The sequence below is a fragment of the Phocoena phocoena genome, chromosome 14 (assembly GCF_963924675.1).
Source record: "Phocoena phocoena chromosome 14, mPhoPho1.1, whole genome shotgun sequence".
In the NCBI taxonomy this organism is placed as follows: Eukaryota; Metazoa; Chordata; class Mammalia; order Artiodactyla; family Phocoenidae; genus Phocoena; species Phocoena phocoena.
Window position 1 is genome coordinate 54,485,801 of NC_089232.1, and position 20,636 is coordinate 54,506,436.

The 20,636-nt window shown below is 39.0% G+C and overlaps 2 protein-coding genes across 2 annotated transcripts in view; one reads left to right on the forward strand and one right to left on the reverse strand.

Moving 5' to 3' along the window:
* Positions 1-19,145, forward strand: part of ABCG5 (ATP binding cassette subfamily G member 5) — a 43,057-nt gene extending 23,912 nt beyond the window's left edge. The window contains 4 exon segments of the mRNA XM_065890829.1: positions 9,023-9,135; positions 9,933-9,954; positions 9,956-10,123; positions 19,001-19,145. Coding sequence (XP_065746901.1) covers positions 9,023-9,135; positions 9,933-9,954; positions 9,956-10,123; positions 19,001-19,145 — 448 coding nt within the window.
* Positions 19,146-20,146: 1,001 nt separating this feature from the next.
* The window catches only part of DYNC2LI1 (dynein cytoplasmic 2 light intermediate chain 1), a 44,962-nt gene continuing 44,472 nt past the window's right edge, over positions 20,147-20,636 (reverse strand). The window contains exon 13 of the mRNA XM_065890900.1: positions 20,147-20,446. Within this exon, the coding sequence (XP_065746972.1) occupies positions 20,384-20,446 (63 nt within the window). The 3' untranslated portion in view covers positions 20,147-20,383. The remainder of the gene's footprint in view (positions 20,447-20,636) is intronic.

Sequence of the window (20,636 nt, forward strand, 5' to 3'; positions counted from 1 at the left end):
AAAAATCAAAGAAAAGGGCCCGAAGACCTTCAAGATGGCAGAGGAGTAGGATGTGGAGATCACCCTCCTCCCCACAAATACATGAGAAATACATCTACATGTGGAACAACTCCTACAGAACACCTACTGAATGCTGGCAGGAGACCTCAGACTTCCCAAAAGGCAAGGAACTCCCCACGTACCTGGCCATGTGGCTGACAGGGTCTTGGTGCTCTGGCCAGGTGTCAGGCCTGTGCCTCTGAGATGGGAGAGCCGAGTTCAGGACACTGGTCCACCAGAAACCTCCCGGCTCCACGTAATGTCAAATGGTGAAAACTCTCCCAGAGATCTCCATCTCAGTGCTAAGACCCAGCTCCACTCAATGACCAGCAAGCTACAGTGTTGGACACCCTATGCCAAACAACTAGCAAGACAGGAATACAACCCCACCCATTAGCAGAGAGGCTGCCTAAAATCATGATAATGTCACAGACACCCCAAAACACACCACTGGACACGTTCCTGCCCACCAGAAAGACGATCCTCATCCACCAGAACACAGGCACCAGTCCCCTCCACCAGGAAGCCTACACAACCCACTGAACCAACCTTACCCACTGGGGGCAGACACCAAAAACAACGGGAACTACAAAGCTGCAGCCTGCAGCCTGTGAAAAGGAGACCCCAAACACAGTAAGTTAGGCAAAATGAGAAGACAGAGAAACACACAGCAGATGAAGGAGCAAGACAAAAACCCACCAGACCTAACAAATGCAGAGGAAATAGGCAGTCTACCTGAAAAAGAATGATAGTAAAGATGATCCAAAGTCTTGGAAATAGAATGGAGAAAATACAAGAAACGTTTAACAAGGACCTAGAAGAACTAAAGAGCAAACGAACAATGGTGAACAACACAATAAATGAAATTAAAAATTCTCAAGAAGGAATCAATAGCAGAATAACTGAGGCAGAAGAACGGATAAGTGACCTGGAAGATAAAATAGTGGAAGTAACTACCGCAGAGCAGAATAAAGAAAAAACAATGAAAAGAACTGAGGACAGTCTCAGGGACCTCTGGGACAACATTAAACACACCAACATTTGAATTATAGGGGTCCCAGAAGAAGAGAAAAAGAAAGGGTCTGAGAAAATATTTGAAGAGATTATAGTTGAAAAATTCCCTAATATGGGAAAGGAAATAGTCAAGTCCAGGAAGTGCAGAGAGTCCCATACAGGATAAATCCATGGAGAAGCACACCAAGACAAATATTAATCAAACTATCAAAAATTCAATACAAAGAAAAAATATTAAAAGCAGCAAGGGAGAAGCAACAAATAACATACAAGGGAATCCCCATAAGGTTAACAGCTGATCTTTCAGCAGAAACCCTGCAAGCCAGAAGGGAGTCACAGGACATATATAAAGTGATGAAAGGGAAAAACCTACAACCAAGAATACTCTACCCAGCAAGGATCTCACTCAGATTCAATGGAGAGACTAAAACCTTCACAGACAAGCAAAAGCTAAGAGAATTCAGCACCACCAAACCAGCTCTATAACAAATGCTAAAGGAACTTCTCTATGCAGGAAACACAAGAGAAGGAAAAGACTTACAATAACAAACCCAAAACAATTAAGAAAATGGTAATAGGAACATACATATAAATAACGACCTTAAATGTAAATGGATTAAATGCTCCAACCAAAAGACATAGACTGGCTGAATGGATACAAAAACAAGACCCATATATATGCTGTCTACAAGAGACGCACTTCAGACCTAGGGACACATACAGACTGAAAGTGAGGGGATGGAAAAAGATATTCCATACAAATGGAAATCAGAAGAAAGATGGAGTAGCAATTCTCATATCAGACAAAATAGACTTTAAAATAAAGACTATTACAAGAGACAAAGAAGGACACTACATAATGATCAAGGGATCAATCCAAGAAGAAGATATAACAATTGTAAATATTTACACACCCATCATAGGAGCACCTCAGTAAATAAGGCAAATGCTAACAGCCATAAAAGGGGAAATCAACAGTAACACAATCATACTAGAGGACTTTAACACCCCACTTTCACCAATGGACAGATCATCCAAAATGAAAATAAATAAGGAAACACAAGCTTTAAATGATACATTAAACAAGATGGACTTAATTGATATTTAGGACATTCCATCCAAAAACAACAGAATACACTTTCTTCTCAAGTGCTCATGGAACATTCTCCAGGATACATCATATCTTGCAAGGGTCACAAATCAAGCCTTGGTAAATTTAAGAAATTTGAAATCGTATCAAGTATCTTTTCCGACCACAACGCTATGAGACTAGATATCAATTACAGGAAAAAAACTGTAAAAAATACAAACATATGGAGGCTAAACAATATGCTACTAAATAGCCAAGAGATCACTGAAGAAATCAAAGAGGAAATCAAAAAATACCTAGAAACAAATGACAATGAAAACACGACAACCCAAAACCTATGGGAATGCAGCAAAAGCAGTTCTAAGAGGGAAGTTGATAGCAATACAATCCTACCTCAAGAAACAAGAAACTCTCAAATAAACAACCTAACCTTACAACTAAAGCAATTAGAGAAAGAAGAACAAGAAAACCCCAAAGTTAGCAGAAGGAAAGAAATCATAAAGATCGGATCAGAAATAAATGGAAAACAAATGAAGGAAACAATAGCAAAGATCAATAAAACTAAAAGCTGGTTCTTTGAGAAGATAAACAAAATTGATAAACCATTAGCCAGACTCATCAAGAAAAAAAGGGAGAAGACTGAAATCAACAGAATTAGAAATGAAAAAGGAGAAGTAACACCTGACACTGCAGAAATACAAAGGATCATGAGAGATTACTACAAGCAACTCTGTGCCAATAAAATGGACAACCTGGAAGAAATGGACAAATTCTTAGAAAAGCACAACCTCCCGAGACTGAACCAGGAAGAAATAGAAAATATAAACAGACCAATCACAAGCACTGAAATCGAAACTGTGATTTAAAATCTTCCAACAAACAAAGGCCCAGGACCAGATGGCTTCACAGGCGAATTCTATCAAACATTTAGAGAAGAGCTAACACCTATCCTTCTCTAACTCTTCCAAAATGTGGCAGAAGGAGGAACACTCCCAAACGAGGCCAACATTCTACGAGGCCACCATCACCCTGATACCAAAACCAGACAAAGATGTCACAAAGAAAGAAAACTACAGGCCAATATCACACAGATGAACATAGATGCAAAAATCCTCAACAAAATACTAGCAAACAGACTCCAACAGCACATTAAAAGGATCATGCACCATGATCAAGTGGGGTTTATCCCAGGAATGCAAAGATTCTTCAATATATGCAAATAAATCAATGTGATAAACCATATTGACAAACTGAAGGAGAAAAACCATCATCTCAATAGATGCAGAAAAAGCTTTTGACAAAATTCAACACCCATTTATGATAAAAACCCTCCAGAGAGTAGGCATAGAGGGAACTTACCTCAACATAATAAAGGCCATATTTGACAAACCCATAGCCAACATAGTTCTCAATGGTGAAAAACAAACCATTTCCTCTAAGATCAGGAACAAGACAAGGTTGTCCACTCTCACCACTATTATTCAACATAGTTTTGGAAGTTTTAGCCACAGTAATCAGAGAAGAAAAAGAAATAAAAGGAATCCAAATTGGAAAAGAAGAAGTAAAGCTGTCACTGTTTGCAGATGACATGATACTATACATAGAGAATCCTAAAGATGCTACCAGAAAACTACTAGAGCTAATCAATGAATTTGGTAAAGTAGCAGGATACAAAATTAATGCACAGAAATCTCTTGCATTCCTATACACTAATGATGAAATGTCTGAAAGAGAATTTAAGGAAACAGTCCCATTTACTGCTGCAATGGAATGAATAAAATACCTAGGAATAAACCTACCTAAGGAGACAAAAGACCTGTATGCAGAAAACTATAAGACACTGATGAAAGAAATTAAAGACGGTACCAACAGATGGAGAGATATACCATATTCTTGGATTGAAAGAATCAATATTGTGAAAATGACTATACTGCCCAAAGCGATCTACAGATTCAATGAAATCCGTATCAAATTGCCAATGGCATTTTTCACAGAACAAGAATAAAAAATTTCATAATTTGTATGGAAACAGAAGAGACCCCGAATAGCCAAAGCAGTCTTGAGGGAAAAAAACGGAGCTGGAGGAATCAGGATCCTGGACTTCAGACTATACTACAAAGCTACAGTAATCAAGACAGTATGGTACTGGCAAAAAAAAAAAAAAAAAATATATATATATATATATATCAATGGAACAGGATAGAAAGCCCAGAGATAAACCCACGCACATATGGCCACCTTATTTTTGATAAAGGAGGCAAGAATATACAATGCAGAAAAGACAGCCTCTTCAATAAGTGCTGCTGGGAAACTGGACAGCTCCATGTAAAAGAATGAAATTAGAACACTCCCTAACACCATACACAAAAATAAACTCAAAGTGGATTAAAGACCTAAATGTAAGGCCAGATGCTATCAAACTCTTAGAGGAAAACACAGGCAGAACACGCTATGACATAAATCCCAGCAAGACCTTTTTTTTTTTTTTTTTTGCAGTACATGGGCCTCTCACTGTTGTGGCCTCTCCCGTTGCGGAGCACAAGCTCCAGACGAGCAGGCTCTGCGGCCATGGCTCACGGGTCCAGCCGCTCCGCGGCATGTGGGATCCTCCCAGACCGGGGCACGAACCCACGTCCCCTGCATTGGCAGGCAGACTCTCAACCACTGCGCCACCAGGGAAGCCCTCAGCAAAATCCTTTTTGACCCACCTCCTAGAGAATGGAAATAAAAACAAAAATAAAACAAATGGGACCTAATGAAACTTAAAAGCTTTTGCACAGCAAAGGAAACCATAAACAAGACGAAAAGACAACCCTCAGAATGAGAGAAAATATTTGCAAATGAATCAACGGACAAAGGATTAATCTCCAAATTTTACAAGCAGCTCATGCAGCTCAATATCAAAAAAAACAAACCAATCCAAAAATGGGCAAAAGACCTAGATATTTCTCCAAAGATATACAGATTGCCAATAAACACATGAAAGGATGCTCAACATCACTAATCATTAGAGAAATGCAAATCAAAACTATAATGAGGTATCACCTCACACCAGTCAGAATGGCCACCATCAAAAAATCTACAAACAGTAAATGCAGGAGAGGGTGTGGAGAAAAGGGAACCCTCTTGCACTGTTGGTGGGAATATAAATTTATACAATCATTATGGAGAACAGTATGGAAGTTCCTTAAAAAACTAAAAATAGAATTACCATAGGACCCAGCAATCCCACTACTGGGCATATACCCTGAGAAAACCATAATTCAAAAAGAGTCATGTACCACAATGTTCATTGCAGCTCTATTTACAATAGCCAGGACATGGAAGCAACCTAAGTGTCCATCGACAGATGAATGGATAAAGATGTGACACATATATACAATGGAATATTACTCAGCCATAAAAAGAAATGAAATTGAGTTATTTGTAGTGAGGTGGATGGACCTAGAGTCTTGTCATACAGAGTGAAGTAATTCAGAAAGAGAAAAACAAATACCGTATGCTAACACATATATATAGAATCAAAAAAAGAAAAAAGGTTCTGAAGAACCTAAGGGCAGGACAGGAATAAAGACGCATACATAGAGAATGGACTTGAGGACATGGGGAGGGGGAAGGGTAAGCTGGGACGAAGTGATAGAGTGGCATGGATATATATACACTACCAAATATAAAACAGATAGCTAGTGGGAAGCAGCTGCATAGCACAGGGCGATCAGCTTGGTCCTTTGTGACCACCTAGAGGGGTGGGATAGGGAGGGTGGGAGGGAGATGCAAGAGGGAGGAGATATGGGGTTATATGTACATGTATAGCTGATTCACTTTGTTATACAGCAGAAACTAACCCACCATTGTAAAGCAATTATACTCCAATAAATATGTTAAAAAAAATCAAAGAAAAAAGCTATTGAGCAGCTATTGTATGTAATCATATTTGTTTAATTAACTCTCAGAGCAATCCACGTTCAGTTAAGAAAACTAAGCTCAGACTTGACTTTGTTCTGCTCACACGCTGTGAAGACTCTCCGGGGAGGCATGTGGCTCCCTGGAGACAGCACCGACCCTGGAGTCAGAGTCCTTCTCCTACCACTTAGTTGCCAAGTGACCACTGGCAAGTTACTTTTCTACCTAAATTAGTTTCCTCATTTATAAAATGGAGATAATGATCTCAGCCCCACCTGCCTCAAGGGATCATGAGACTGGAATGAGATCAGCAACGTGGAAACACTTCATGAACTGTAGTGAGTTATTATAAAGCCAAGTGGGTTCGGTTTTGAACAGTCAGGGAGGATATTTTTTTACAGTGACACCATTACATTGTATTTGTCTATGTTGCTTAGTTGGCTTGTTAGCATCTATGAAAAATGCACAGATAAGGTCACCCCAATGGCATGGGATCAAGCCAGCAAATTACAGACCCAATCTTCAGCAGCATCTCCTCTTTCATATTTGAAACATCATGTGCTCCAATCAGTCTGGCACTATTTCACGTATTTGGTTTATAGGAAAGGGGACTGATTATTCTTGAGAGGGGGGCAGTGGCCAACATTATCAAAATGCTGTTGGGTTCTTTGCAAGATCTCAACATCCCAAGGCTTCAGCTGGGTTCCGCTCCATCACTGGGGTGAAACTGCGCTCCTGAAGGCCCCACATCAACCTCCTAGTCATTGGGTTTATGTATTTTCCCTCAAGTCATCATCTTTCCTGACTGAGTGCCTGCAACATGTGCACTTTTGGCTGTCTCTTCCTTTAAACACAAGTGGAAATAGCTTTGTTGTTCTTTCTGCTTACAAAATAATGCCAAGTTCTTAAGGGGAGAAATGCACACAATACAGAAATGTATAAGGAAGTTAAGTAAAAGTTACCTGAAGTATCACAACCCAGAGTTAAATTTTGTTGTGTATTTTGCTAGACTTTTATATAATCTTTAATTAAAATCAGCTCATACTATTGTGAAGGAGTAAGGTATGCATGCTTTTCCCCCCCTTTTAACAATATAATGTAGATGGTCCCACATCAGTAAATTTAGATCTGTGGTTCCTCCCGCTCGGATGTACTGCAAGGATTGCTGTGACACAGCCTAGCTCTCCTCCTGTGTCTTTCACAGATCCATTTGTCCCCCCTCTGCCGCCTGCACGAAGCCTGGCTGTTGTTCCCTTGGCAGGGCGAGCTCTCTCTGAAAGCCCCCTTTGTTGGGTCTCACAGCCCATCACATGCTGCTCAGTTGCAGTCAGCCTCTTGAGGGCAGCAGCTGTGTCTCATTCATCATTATAGCTCTTCTCAGTGGCTGGCCCAAGGCCTTTAACCAATTAGGTTTGCCAGAAATATTTGGATTGAGTGAATAAATGAATGACTACTCTCTCTTCTTGGACTGCTTGCACACTGGATCAGTCACCAAATCACACTGGTTTTCTTCTCTGATGTCAAATCACAGATGCACGTGGAGCTTTTGAGTTTGCCTTGTGTGGTATGGTACAAGATGAAGACACATGGTTCCCACCTCACACTCTAGCCATCTGGGCAGCCATCTTCTCATGGCCATCATCCTCTTACAAGCCTTTGTCATCTCATCCTTGAACTTCTGCTGTAGCCTGCTCTCTTTTTTGCTGTTCCTACTCTACTCTTATTCTGGTCCATCCTACTTGCTGGTGCCACTTTAATTTTCTTAAATCATTGGTTGCAATGTGACTTTTATCATGGTCCTTCAATGTCAACTGCCTGCAAGGCCCTGAAGTAGCCGGTTCATGGCAACCATTCCAAACTCACCTCCCACCGCTCCCACTTCGGATCCTCTGCCTTTCTAGTCCATCCAGTCCCACATGCCTGTGCTCATACCATTCTGCCTTCCTAGAGTGTCCTTCCTCTGCCCCTACATCCTCCCCAGACTCCGATCTGTCCTTTCCACTTAGCAGCCTCTCAATGTGGGTAATTCAATTTTGTGCCTCAGAAAATTGCCAATAACTGAAAGTCATGGAGTTTGGGGATCACTTGGTGAAACCATAAATACTAAATACAAGAATGTCACGGACACGTAGTACTGGTTTTCTGTACTTTCTAAGCACAAATTGTTCACCACTGTGTTTTTATAGCCTTGAGAATGTATAGTTTATGTCTCCCAACTACATTATGCGTCTTTAGGGGTAGGATACTTCTTTCGAATTCCGTAAGCACCTAGAACTAGTGCCTCGCAAATAGAAAGAATGTAATACGTTATCTGTTGGTTGATAAAAGCTATTGAGTGAACTAAGAAGGCCACAGGGTCAGCATGAAGTTTCTCCTGAAACAGGTTTCACAACGAATGTCTGCTTTTCTCACCATCCTTTTCCCCCTGTATTACAGTTTAGTTCTCACTTCATACATTAGCACCTCAAATCTGTTTAATCACAAACATCCTCCTCTAATGTGGTGTATTATTTGTTTTCTTTTACATCAGTGGTGCTTACCAATAAAATTAGACACCAATCCATCATTAGGGGTGTGTTAAATTAAGGTTCCTACTATAATGGATCACCAAGTTGTGATTAAAAATGATGGTGTGTTATGCTTACTGACTTGAAAGGATGTCTGAGGTATACGTTTGTTTGAAAAAGCAAGTTAGGAAAGAGGATGAGGAGTTTAATTCCATTTATGTAAAATGTTATAAATACACATTACATGTATCACCAAAATGTTAACGATAGTTATTTCTGGGCAGTGTTATTTCTTTATACTTCTCAGTGTAGTTTGAAGTTTTTCTAATGAACATATTTTTATAATGAGAGATGAAAAACTATGTATATTCCTGTTGGGAAACATAAGGGTTGCCTTTCTTTTCATTTGGTAGGACTGCTACCAGAGCCTATTGAAGTTCATCTTTCTTTCTTTTTGCTTTTTCTTAAGAAACACAGAAGAAATGCCCCTTCCTTTTAAAATCTTCAGTTATTTTACATTCCAAAAATATTGCTCTGAGATTCTTGTAGTCAATGAGTTCTATGGCCAGAACTTCACTTGTGGTAAGTACTCAATTTTGGAATTTATTTTTACGTATTAGTTTGAAAAAATCAATTCCTTGAGGGAAATGTATTTTTTAAGTAAATGCTATATTGTAAAAGAGATTTAAAACTTTGTTTTGAAGAGTCTAACATTTTCTCTGATTTTGAAAATAATGAGCAGTAGTCAAGTTAGTCACTTGTCAAAGGTCAGTAGCTTAAGGGCACTCCGATGTTTTCAGAAAATGATAGACTTAATGTATACGGAGGTAAACTCTAGTATATTCTGGATGGATCAGTTCCTATACCTACTGAACAGGTTGAAGCAGGCTGCAGCGGCTTCTTCTTCCCCCAAATGTACAGAGTATGTAGCTGAGTGAAGCCATTTTCGGCAAAAATCTGTTCCCTAATCCCACAAGAGGGCAGTGGGAGCACAGCAAGGCCCTCCTGGCCATTGGAAATCCCAGGCCACTCTGTGAAGACACCTTAAAGGACAGGGCAGAATTTAGTAGTCGTTTTGTCTATCTTTAGGTGATAACATTAGTAACCTTGGGATATTCAGTGCTAAGTGATCATAATTTTTATCAGTACTATGGTACTGAATATACACCCAAAATGGAAACAAACCCATTTCCATCTTCAAGGCCCCCAGCACTCACTATTGCTTCATCTAATAATGAATTCTGGGCTCTCTAAAATTTCCTGTCTCTTAAGAAGAGTACTTAGCAGACTGCTGAGCATTTAGTGGGCATCTGATAAATACGTGTTGATTAAATTACCTTGCAAGTACCATATCTGACATTGTCAATCTTCCCTGGCAGGCAACTCAAATGGTTCTGTCAACTAATCCAATGTGTGCCTTCAGTCAAGGAATTCAGTTCATTGAGAGAACCTGCCCAGGTGCAACGTCCAGATTCACAGCCAACTTTCTGATTTTGTATTCATTTATCCCAGTTCTTGTCATCCTAGGAATAATTGTTTTTAAAATCAGGGATTATCTCATTAGCAGACAGTAAAGAACACTGCTGCGAAATGGAACTTAAGCTCCTAGATGTACATGACTGCTCTGAATTTCTGAAATAAGAATGCCACGTGATTCTTAGTAGTACCTCGTAAGACTTTTAACCATTAAGACTCCCTGTGCCCCTTGGATCCATGCAGGCCTTGAATGCTATTCCAGGAGGGACATGTGGTATTTGGAAATTGTGGCTGAGCTGGTCCAAAGATGTTCATAATAATTCATAAAGTTATGGGAGACTAATGTGACTATTTGTTTTCTTTGTTCTAGACACAGAAAAATAGGTCAGTTAAAGCTTATGCTTACATTTGATAAAGGCTTTGGTAAAAAAAGAAAACATTTGAATGATTGTAAGTAACAGAAAAAGTTGTGGTTTGACTGAAGCAAAGCATCACACAGAATTGGGTAAGAATGCTTTCATTTTCATTTAAAAACACTATTTACGTGCACATGTCTATATAAGTTAACTGATCACATGGAGAGGATGTTGGACAGATGTTGGATAAAGACCCCTGACACAGAGCATCCACTCATTTTACTGATGGTTAAAATGAAAAATGGCAGAACTGAACTGAGAACAGCACACTAGACAAAAAGATTAGTTTGCTAGTTTTCACTTTCTGCTTAGTTTACTTATAAAAGTAAATGTTACTAAAGTATACGCACTGAGAAATGACATTTTTAAGGTTGGAGAGCAGCTGTTATTTAAAGTCCACATAGAAGAGATGCTCAGTTGACACAACATTTACACTAAGAACAGAATCACACACTAGGAATTCATGTTCTTGAATTGTAAAGAGAAAGAATGCTGATAATTATGTATTTTTAGAGATTAAATGATGTATATAGATTATTAAAAGTGGGTTCTGGACTAAATGATCTTTCTGATCTTCAAGTAATTCATGTACAAGTCTGAAGTGAAACTGTCTTCATGTTACCATGGTAACTTTGAGTGAGACTATCTTAGATAATACATGAACTTGTTCAGTTACTGTGACCTAACGTGTAATGAATGATAAATTATAGTATTTGAAAGATCTCACATTATAGTGGGAAAGATCATTTCATTAAGGAAACCACAGTAAAATCCTATTTCTTAGAACAGTATTTAAGGATCTGCAGACATTGGTAAAGTACCAGAATAGTATTGTCAATTTTTATAAAAGGTCTTTGACACTGATGATTATGGTATAATAGTTACATAATGTCTTACAGATTATATATGTCACATCAGTTATAGACAATTCTGGAGATGATAATCTATTAAAGTAGTTCAAAGAGAGTCCCACAGGAACCTCTTTTGAAATCACTGATTTCAACTTACTAAAGATATGGGTGTACAATGTAAGTGGAAACACTTTCTACTATTCATATGCAGATGAATTTCATTCTAGCTCAGAAACATTTGGAAAATTGACATAGCACGTGACTTCAAGCTATTAAATGTTAGTGATACCGTAATCTTAGAAAAACACAATGACTTTCAACATGTGACAGTTTGTCTCAGTCAAAAATGGACAGTGGGGCTTCCCTGGTGGCGCAGTGGTTGAGAGTCCGCCTGCCGATGCAGGGGACACGGGTTCGTGCCCCGGTCCGGGAAGATCCCACATGCCGCGGAGCGGCTGGGCCCGTGAGCCATGGCCACTGAGCCTGCGCGTTCGGAGCCCGTGCTCTGCAACGGGAGAGGCCACAACAGTGAGAGGCCCGCATACCGCAAAAAAAAAAAAAAAAAAAGAGGACAGTGATGTATAAGAAAATCAAAATATATAATTAAAATTCCTATTCCCACCAAGTCAGTGAAACTTCTGAGGTCAAAACGTTCCCTGTTGATTTAAAGGGAGCTCTTTCTCCACAGCACTCAAGCAGGGTGCCTGTCTGCTCCTCTTGTAGACATGGTGAAATTGTTTTCCAGAGTGCTGGAACCACATGCATTGTAACTAGTTTAGGAAGTCGGATTTCACTACAATAACCAGGTAGTTTGCTATCCACTTGGATACCACTCATCAACCTTGGTGTTCTTGAGGTTAGTAAGTGTGCTTATTTGAAGCTGGGTGCATGGCATATTAGAGTCAACATATTTTATAGTGGAAATGGAAGAACAGAGAATAAATTACCTTCCTGTTTAATGACAGCAATTATGCTTACTCCAACTGAACTTGGCTAGCAGATACACAAGTCTCCAGGAGTCTGAAGGCTTCTTAAAGGCTATTCCACCTTGGAAATGATCTTAGTTATTACTAACTCATGCAGTCTTGGCCTGCTTGTTGATAGACTATTTCCTTAAATTTGCCTGTTCTTCAAAAAGTTATACTCAAAGTAAGTATGTCAGAATCACCAGAGGTGCTGATGAAAAATGCAGATTACTGAGCCCCATTCCAGACCCACTGATTCAGGATCTCTGGGTGTGGGGACTCAGGAATGTGCATTTTCTTTTTTTTCTTTTTTTAAAAATTGAAATATAGTTGATTTACAGTGTTGTGTTAACTTCTGCTGTACAGCGAAGTGATTCAGTTATACATATATATACATTCTTTTTCATATTCTTTTCCATTATGGTTTATCACAGATACTGAATATAGTTCTCTGTGCTATACTGTAGAACCTTGTTGTTTATCCATTCTGTATATAAAAGCTTACATCTGCTAACCCCAACTTCCCACTCCATCCCTCCCCAACCCCTACCCCTTGGCAACCACCAGTGCCCTCTGTCTGTGATTCTCTTTCTATTTCATAGATAGGTTCATTTGTGTCATATTTTATTTTTTTAAATTTATTTTTTATTGAAGTATAGTTGAATTACAATGTTGTGTTAACTACTGCTGTATAGCAAAGTGACTCAGTTATACGTATATATACATTCTTTTTCATATTCTTTTGCATTACGGTTTATCACAGGATATTGAATAGAGTTCCCTGTGCTATACAGTAGGACCTTGTTGTTTATCCATTTTGTATATACCAGTTTTCATCTGCTAATCCCAAACTTCCAATCCAACCCTCTCCCAGCCCCTCCTCCTTGGCAACCACCAGTCTATTCTCTCTGTCCCTGATTCTATTTCATAGATAGGTTCATTTGTGTCATATTTTAGATTCTACATATATATGATATCATATGATATTTGTCTTTCTCTTTCTGACTTCACTTAGTATGATAATCTCTGCAAATGGTATTATTTCATTCTTTTTTATGGCTGAGTAGTATTCCATTGTATATATGTACTACATCTTTATCAATTCATCTGCTGATGGACATTTAGGTTGTTTCCATGTCTTGGCTATTGTGAACAGTGCTGCTATGAACATATGGGTGCATGTATCTTTTTGAATTATAGTTTTGTCTGGATATATGCCCAGGAGTGGGATTGCTGGATCATATGGTAATTCTATTTTCAGTTTTCTGAGGGACCGCCATACTGTTTTCCACAGTGGCTGCACCAACTTACATTCTCACCAACAGTGTAGGAGGGTTCTCTTTTTTCCACCCACTCTCCAGCATTTGTTATTTGTAGACTTTTAAATGATGGCCATTCTGACCAGTGTAAGGTGGTATTTCATTGTAGTTTTGATTTGCATATCTTTAAAAATTAGCAATGTTGAGCATCTTTTCATGTGCCTATTGGTCATCTGTATTTCTTCTTTGGAGAAATGTCTATTTAGGTCTTCTGCCCATTTTTCAATTGGGTTGTTTGTTTTTTTTTGTTGGTCAGTTGTTTGTATATTTTGGAAATTTAGCCCTTGTTGGTCGTGTTGTTTGCAAATTTTTCTCCCATTCCGTAGGTTGTCTTTTTGTTTTGTTTATGGTTTCCTTTGCTGTGCAAAAGCTTGTAAGTTTGATTAGGTCCCATTTGTTTATTTTTGTTTTTACTGCCTTGGGAGACTGACCTAAGAAAACATTGGTACAATTTATATCAGAGAATGTTTTGCCTATGATCTCTTCTAGGAGTTTTATGGCGTCATGTCTTATGTTTAAGTCTTTAAGTCATTTTGAGTTTATTTTTGTGTATGGTGAGAGGGTGTGTTCTAACTTCATTGATTTACATGTGGCTGTCCAACTTTACCAGCACCACTTGCTGAAGAGACTGTCTTTTACCCACTGTGTGTTCTTGCCTCCTTTGTTGAAGATTAATTGACCATAGGTGTGTGGGTTTGTTTCTGGGCTCTCTATTCTGTTCCATTGATCCATGTGTCTGTTTCTGTGCCAGTACCATTGCTGTTTCAATTACTGTAGCTTTGTAGTATTGTCTGAAGGCTGGGAGGGTTATGTTTCCTGCTTTGTCCTTTTTCATCAGGATTGCTTTGGCAATTCTGGGTCTTTTATGGTTCCATATGAATTTTAGGATTATTCTAGTTCTGTGAAAAATGTCATGGGTAATTTGATAGGGATTACATTAAATCTGTAGATTGCTTTGGGTAGTATGGCCATTTTAACAATATTATTTCAATCCAAGAGCATGGGATATCTTTACCTTTCTTTGAACCGTCTTCAGGCTTCTTTATTAATGCTTTATAGTTCTCAGCATATAAGTCTTTTACCTCTTTGGTCAGGTTTATTCCTAAGCATTTTATTTTGGGGGGTGCGATTTTAAAAGCTATTTTTTTTTACACTCCCTTTCTGATATTTCATTGTTGGTGTAAAGAAATGCAACCAATTTATGTATGTCAATCTTGTATCCTGCTACATGCTGAATTTGTTTATCAGTTCTAGTAGTTTTTGTGTGGAGTCTTTAGGGTTTTCTATATATAGCATCATATCATCTGCATAAAATGATAATTTTACCTTTTCCCTTCCAATTAGGATACCTTTTATTTCTTTTTCTTGTCTGACTGCTGTGGCTAGGACTTCCAGTACTATATTGAATAGAAGAGGTGAGAGTGGGCATCCTTGTCTTGTTCCAGATTTTAGTGGGAAGGCTTTCAGCTTTTCACCATTGAGTATTATATTGGCTGTGTGTTTATCATAAATGGTTTTTATTATGTTGAGATTATGTTCCCTCTATACCCACTTTGGTAACAGTTTTTATCGTGAATGGATGTTGAATTTTGTCAAATGTTTTTTCTGCGTCTACTGAGATAATCATGTAGTTTTTGTCTTTTCTTTCATTTATGTGGTGTATCACATTGATTTGCATATGTTGAGCCATCCTTGTGAACTTGGGATGAATCCCACTTGGTCGTGGTATATGATCTTTTTTAATGCGTTGTAGGATTCGGTTTGCTAATATTTGTTGAGATTTTTTCATCTATATTGGCCTTAATTTTCTCTTTTGGTGGTGTCTTTGGTTTTGGTATCAGGGTGATGGTGGCTTCACAGAATGTATTTTGGAGTGTTCCTCTTCAATTTTTTGGAAGAGTTTGAGAAGGATCGGTACAAGTTCTTATTTGTATATTTGGTAGAATTGGCCTGTGAAGCCATTTGGTCCTGGACTTCTGTTTGTAGGGAGCTTTTATTTTTATTTTAAATTATATTTATTTATTTGGCTGCGTCGGGTCTTAGTTGTGGCATGCAGGATCTTTCTTTGCAGCACTTGGGTTCTTTGTTGCTGTATGTGGGCTTCTCTAGTTGTGGCGCACGGGCACTAGAGTGCATGGGCTCAGTCATTGTGGCATGCAGGGTTTTCTAGTTGTGCATGGGCTCCAGAGCACACAGGCTCAGTAGTTGTGGCATGTGGGCTCTCTAGGTGTGGCTCACGGGCTCTAGAGTGCACAAGCTTAGTTGCCCCACGGCATATGGGATCATAGTTCCCTGACCAGGGATCGAACCCACATCCCCTGCATTGGAAGGTGGATTCTTGACCACTGGACCACCAAGGAAGTCCCTGTAGGGAGCTTTAAAATTACAGATTCTATTTCACTTCTTGTGATCAGTGGTTCACATTATCTATTTCTTCTTGATTTAATTTTGGTGGGCTGTATGTTTCTAGAAACTTGTCCATTTCTTCTAGGTTGTTGAATTTGTTGGCATATAATTGTTCATACTATTACCTTATGTTTTTTTGTATTTTTGCAGTATCAGTTGTTATGTATCCTTTTTCATATCTTGTTTATTTGGGTTCTTTCTCTTTTCTTCTTGGTGAGCCTGGCCAGAAGTTTGTCAATCTTGCTTATTCTTTCAAAGAACCAGCTCTTAGTTTTATTGATTTTTTTTCTATTTTTTAAAATCTCTTTTATTTCCTCTCTGATCTTTATTATTTCTTTCCTTCTGCTGACTTTAGGTTTTGTTTGTTCTCCTTTTTCTGATTTTTTTAAGTGGTAGGTGGGGTTGTTTGAGATTTTTCTTGTTTTTTTCAGGAAGGCCTGTATTGCTCTGAACGTCCCTCTAAGAATTGCTTTTGCTGCATCCCATAGATTTTGTATGGTTGTGTTTTCATTGTCATTTGTCTCAAGGTTTTTTTTTGTTTTGTTTCGTTTTTGCAGTACGCGGGCCTCTCACTGCTGTGGCCTTTCCTGCTGCGGAGCACAGGCTCCGGACCCCACGGCATGTGGGATCCTCCCAGACTGGGGCACGAACCCGCGTCCCCTGCATCGGCAGGTGGACTCTCAACTGCTGCGCCACCAGGGAAGCCCGGTCTCAAGGTATTTTTAAAATTTCCTCTTAGATTTCATCGATGACCCATCTGTTTTTTAGAAGCATGTTGTTTAATCTCCATGTAATCATTTTTTCTCACTTTTTCTGTGGATACTTTCTAGGTTTATGCTGTTGTGGTCAGAAAAGATGCTTGAAATAATTTCTATACTCTTAAATTTGTTGAGGCTTGTCTTGTGCCCTAGTATGTGGTTAATCCTAGAGAATGTTCCATGTGCACTTGAAAAGAAGGTGTATTCTAGGTTTTTTGGATGTAATGTCCTGAAAACATCAATTAAGTCTAACTGTTCTATTGTATCATTTAGGATCTCTGTTGCCTTACTCTCTTAGAAGATCTGTCCATTGATGTGAATGTGTGTTAAAATCTCCTATTATTACTGTATTCCTGTCTGTTTCTCCCTTTACGTCAGTATTTGTTTTATGTATTTGGGTGCTCCTATATTAGGTGCATATATGTTGATGAGTGTAAAATCCTCCTCTTGTATTGAACCTTTTATCATTGTATAGTATCCCTCTTTATCTTTCTTTATGGCCTTTGTTTTAAAGTCTATTTTGTCTGAGTATTGCGACCCCTGCTCTCTTGTCATTTCCGTTTGCATGAAATATCTTTTTCCATCCCCTCACGTTCAGTCTTTGTGTGTCTTTTGCCCTAAAGTGGGTGTCTTGTAGGCAGCATATCGTAGGCTTGTGTTTTTTATCCAATCTGCCACTCTGTCTTTGGACTGGAGTATTTACTCCATTGACATTTAAGGTAATTATTGATAGATATGTATTTATTGCCATTTTAAAACTCGTTTTCTCATTAATTTTATGTTTCTTCTTTGTCCCTTTTTTTTTCTTCTGTGGTTTGACGACTTTCTTTTGTATTATACTTATGTTCTCTTCTTTTTGGTTTTTGTGAGTCTGTTGTATGTTTTTGATTTGTGGTTACCCTGTTTTTCAAGTATGTTAACCCCTTCCTATATCTGTTTGCCTTAGACTGGTAGTCACATAGGCTCAAACACATTCTAGGGGAAAGAAAAAAACCCCTACATTTTCTTACTCTCCTCCTCCACATTTTATGATTTTGATGTCCTCTTACATCTCTATCCTTTTGCTGTTCATTGTGGTTATCATCACTTTCACAGAAGTTTTATGATGTTTTTTTAAATCTGTGTACTGGCTTACTTAAGTGATTTACTTTTCAATTGTAATTTTCTCTTTCCTATAGATTCTTTTTTTCTACTTAGAGAAGACCTTTCAATATTTCCTTTAGGATATATTGTTTAGTATCGCTGTATTCTTTGAGTTTTTGCTTGTCTGAGAAATTCTTTATTTCTCCTTCTATTCTAAATAATAATCTTGCTGGGTAGAGTATCCTAGGTTGCAGAGTTTTTCCTTTCAGGACTTTGAATGTATCTTGCCACTCCCTTCTGGCCTGCAAATGTTTCTGTAGAGGCCAGATGGTAACAGCCTTATGGGGGTTCCCTTGTAATTAACTCTTTAGTTTTTCTCTTGCTGCCTTTAGAATCCTCTCTTTAACTTTTGCCATTTTTATTATAATATGTCTTGGTGTAGGTCTGTTTGGGTTTATCTTGTTTGGGACCCTCTGTGCTTCCTGTACCTGGATATCTGTTTCCTTCTTTATGTTTGGGAAATTTTCAGCCATAATTTCTTCAAATACATTTTCGATCCCCTTTTCTCTGTCTTCCCCTTCTGGAATCCCTATTATGCATTAATTGGCATGCTTTATATTATCCTATAGGTCTCTCATATTGCTTTTATTTTTTTCCATTTGGCTTTGTCTGCTGCCCTGATTGGGTGATTTCCATTATTCTATCTATCATCTTCCAGATCACTTATTCATTCTTCTGCATTATTCATTTTGCTATTCATTGCCTTTAGCTCAGCTTTCATCTCTGCAAATGAGTTTTCTAATATTTCTGGGTTCCTTTTTATAGTTTCTAGTTCCTTTTTACAGTACTCTGCATTTCTGTTGATAGCCTTTCTTAATTCCTTCAGTATTTATTTTATCTCCTTTTTGAAATTGATGTCTATTAGACTAAAGAGGTCTGTTTCATTATTTGTTCTTTCAGGGGAATTCTCTTGGTCTTTTAACTGGGAGTGGTTCCTCTGCTTCTTCATTTTACTTATATTTCTCTTACTCTGTGAGTTTAGGAGAAACAATTATCTACTGTGATCTTGGAGAGCTATTTATATGTGGGGATGTCCTGTGTAGCTTGTGTGAGTTTAATATGTTGGGTGCAAGGCCTGTTTTTATTATGGATGCCTGTTGACTCTTTCCTCAGTGTGCTGGTTGTTATCCCCTTGATCGACAGGGGTGTGCAGATGCGGCGGCTGGTGCCTGGTCTTGGGGTTCTTGGCAGCAGTGGTGGCTCTGGTGTGTCCCCAGAGCATGTGACAGGAGCAGAGGTGGCTGGAGACTGCTCCTAGAGTCTGTGAGGGAGGCGGTGGCTTGCCTCCCTCCAGGCGGCTCCTGGAGCCCGTGCATGTGGTGTCCTGCCCTCTGTGAGTGCACACAGAGAAAAAGGCTACAATGGCGGTCCCACCCCTTCCCTCGTGCACCCCCAAACAATGGCGCCTGGCCTCTAAGGCAGCCCAGGCTTCCTCCCCATACACCACCAGTTGCAGTCGCACTAGATTCCAGCTGCCCCAGGCTGTTTCTGCACAGCCAACCCCAGTCCTCTCCCTGGGTCTGATCTCCAAAGCCCGAGTTCCGGCACCCAGTCCCCACCCGCACCGGTGGACCTGCATCTCAGGCTGGTGAGTGCAGGGCGGCAGCACTGCACAGATCATCTGTGCGGTTTTCCCTCTGCTCTGGCTGCCACAAACCGGCTGCTGCGTTCTCCTCTGAGTCTCTGAAGCTCCCCTTCTGTCCCAGCAGATCTCCCCACCAGTGAAGGGGCTTTCCCGGGTGCAGGAACCTTTCCTCTTTCATAGCTCCCTCCCAGGGGTGCAGGTCCCATCTCGATTCCTTTCTCATTTTATTTTTTCCTACCTGGAGGTTACCTGGAGATTTTCTTGCCCTTTCAGCAGTCTGAGGTCTTCTGCCGGTGTTCAGTAGATATTCTGTGAGAATCGTTCCACATGTAGATGTATTTCTGATGTATTTGTGGGAGAAGGTGAGCTTCACTTCCTACTATTCCACCATCTTGATTGCTGCTCAGAAATGTGCATTTAAAAAAGTACTTCGGATGCTTCTTGTGCCTTACCATTAATTAGAGTAAAATGATGACACCTGTGAAAGTGACCTCAATTCTACTTTTCGTACCAGACACAGCTGAGAACTCCTTAGAGAAGGAATGTGTCTAATATAAATGCTTAACCTTATACTCACAACTGTTACTAAATGCTCTTGCTTTCATATTCCTGAAAACATAAGCAGAAACTTACAGATGCTGAACCAAGTATACACTACTTAAACATGTTAAAGGTAGGTCCTGCAAGATTCTTTTTATTTTTTAAAAACTATTGCATGTAATTATACAAATTTTTCCCTTTTAAGAGAGTTAAAAGTATGCAGGGAGTTGCACTAATACAAGAAATTCCACTTTTCCTTTAACAAATTACACATCTAGACTTTCCTCACTTATTAATATAATATTAAGTAATAAAATAATCTTACTTGTATCTGGAAAAGAAGAAATAAATACCCTATAGTTGCATTAGGTTCAGGAATCAAGCTCAATTTGTTTCCAAGACTTGGAAGAACTTCTTTTGTACTGTTCCAGTTCCTAAAACAAAAATATGTATTACTTGCAAAAAACTTAAAATTTTAAAACTAGGCACCTTAAAACTGCCTTAGCATTTTTTTGGGTATAACAGTGTATCCTTTATAACATCATCATTCTCCAAATTTCTTGCCAACTGTTTTATAAATAATTATACTTAGGATTTATTTTCTAGAAATGCAGTCTTCAGAGT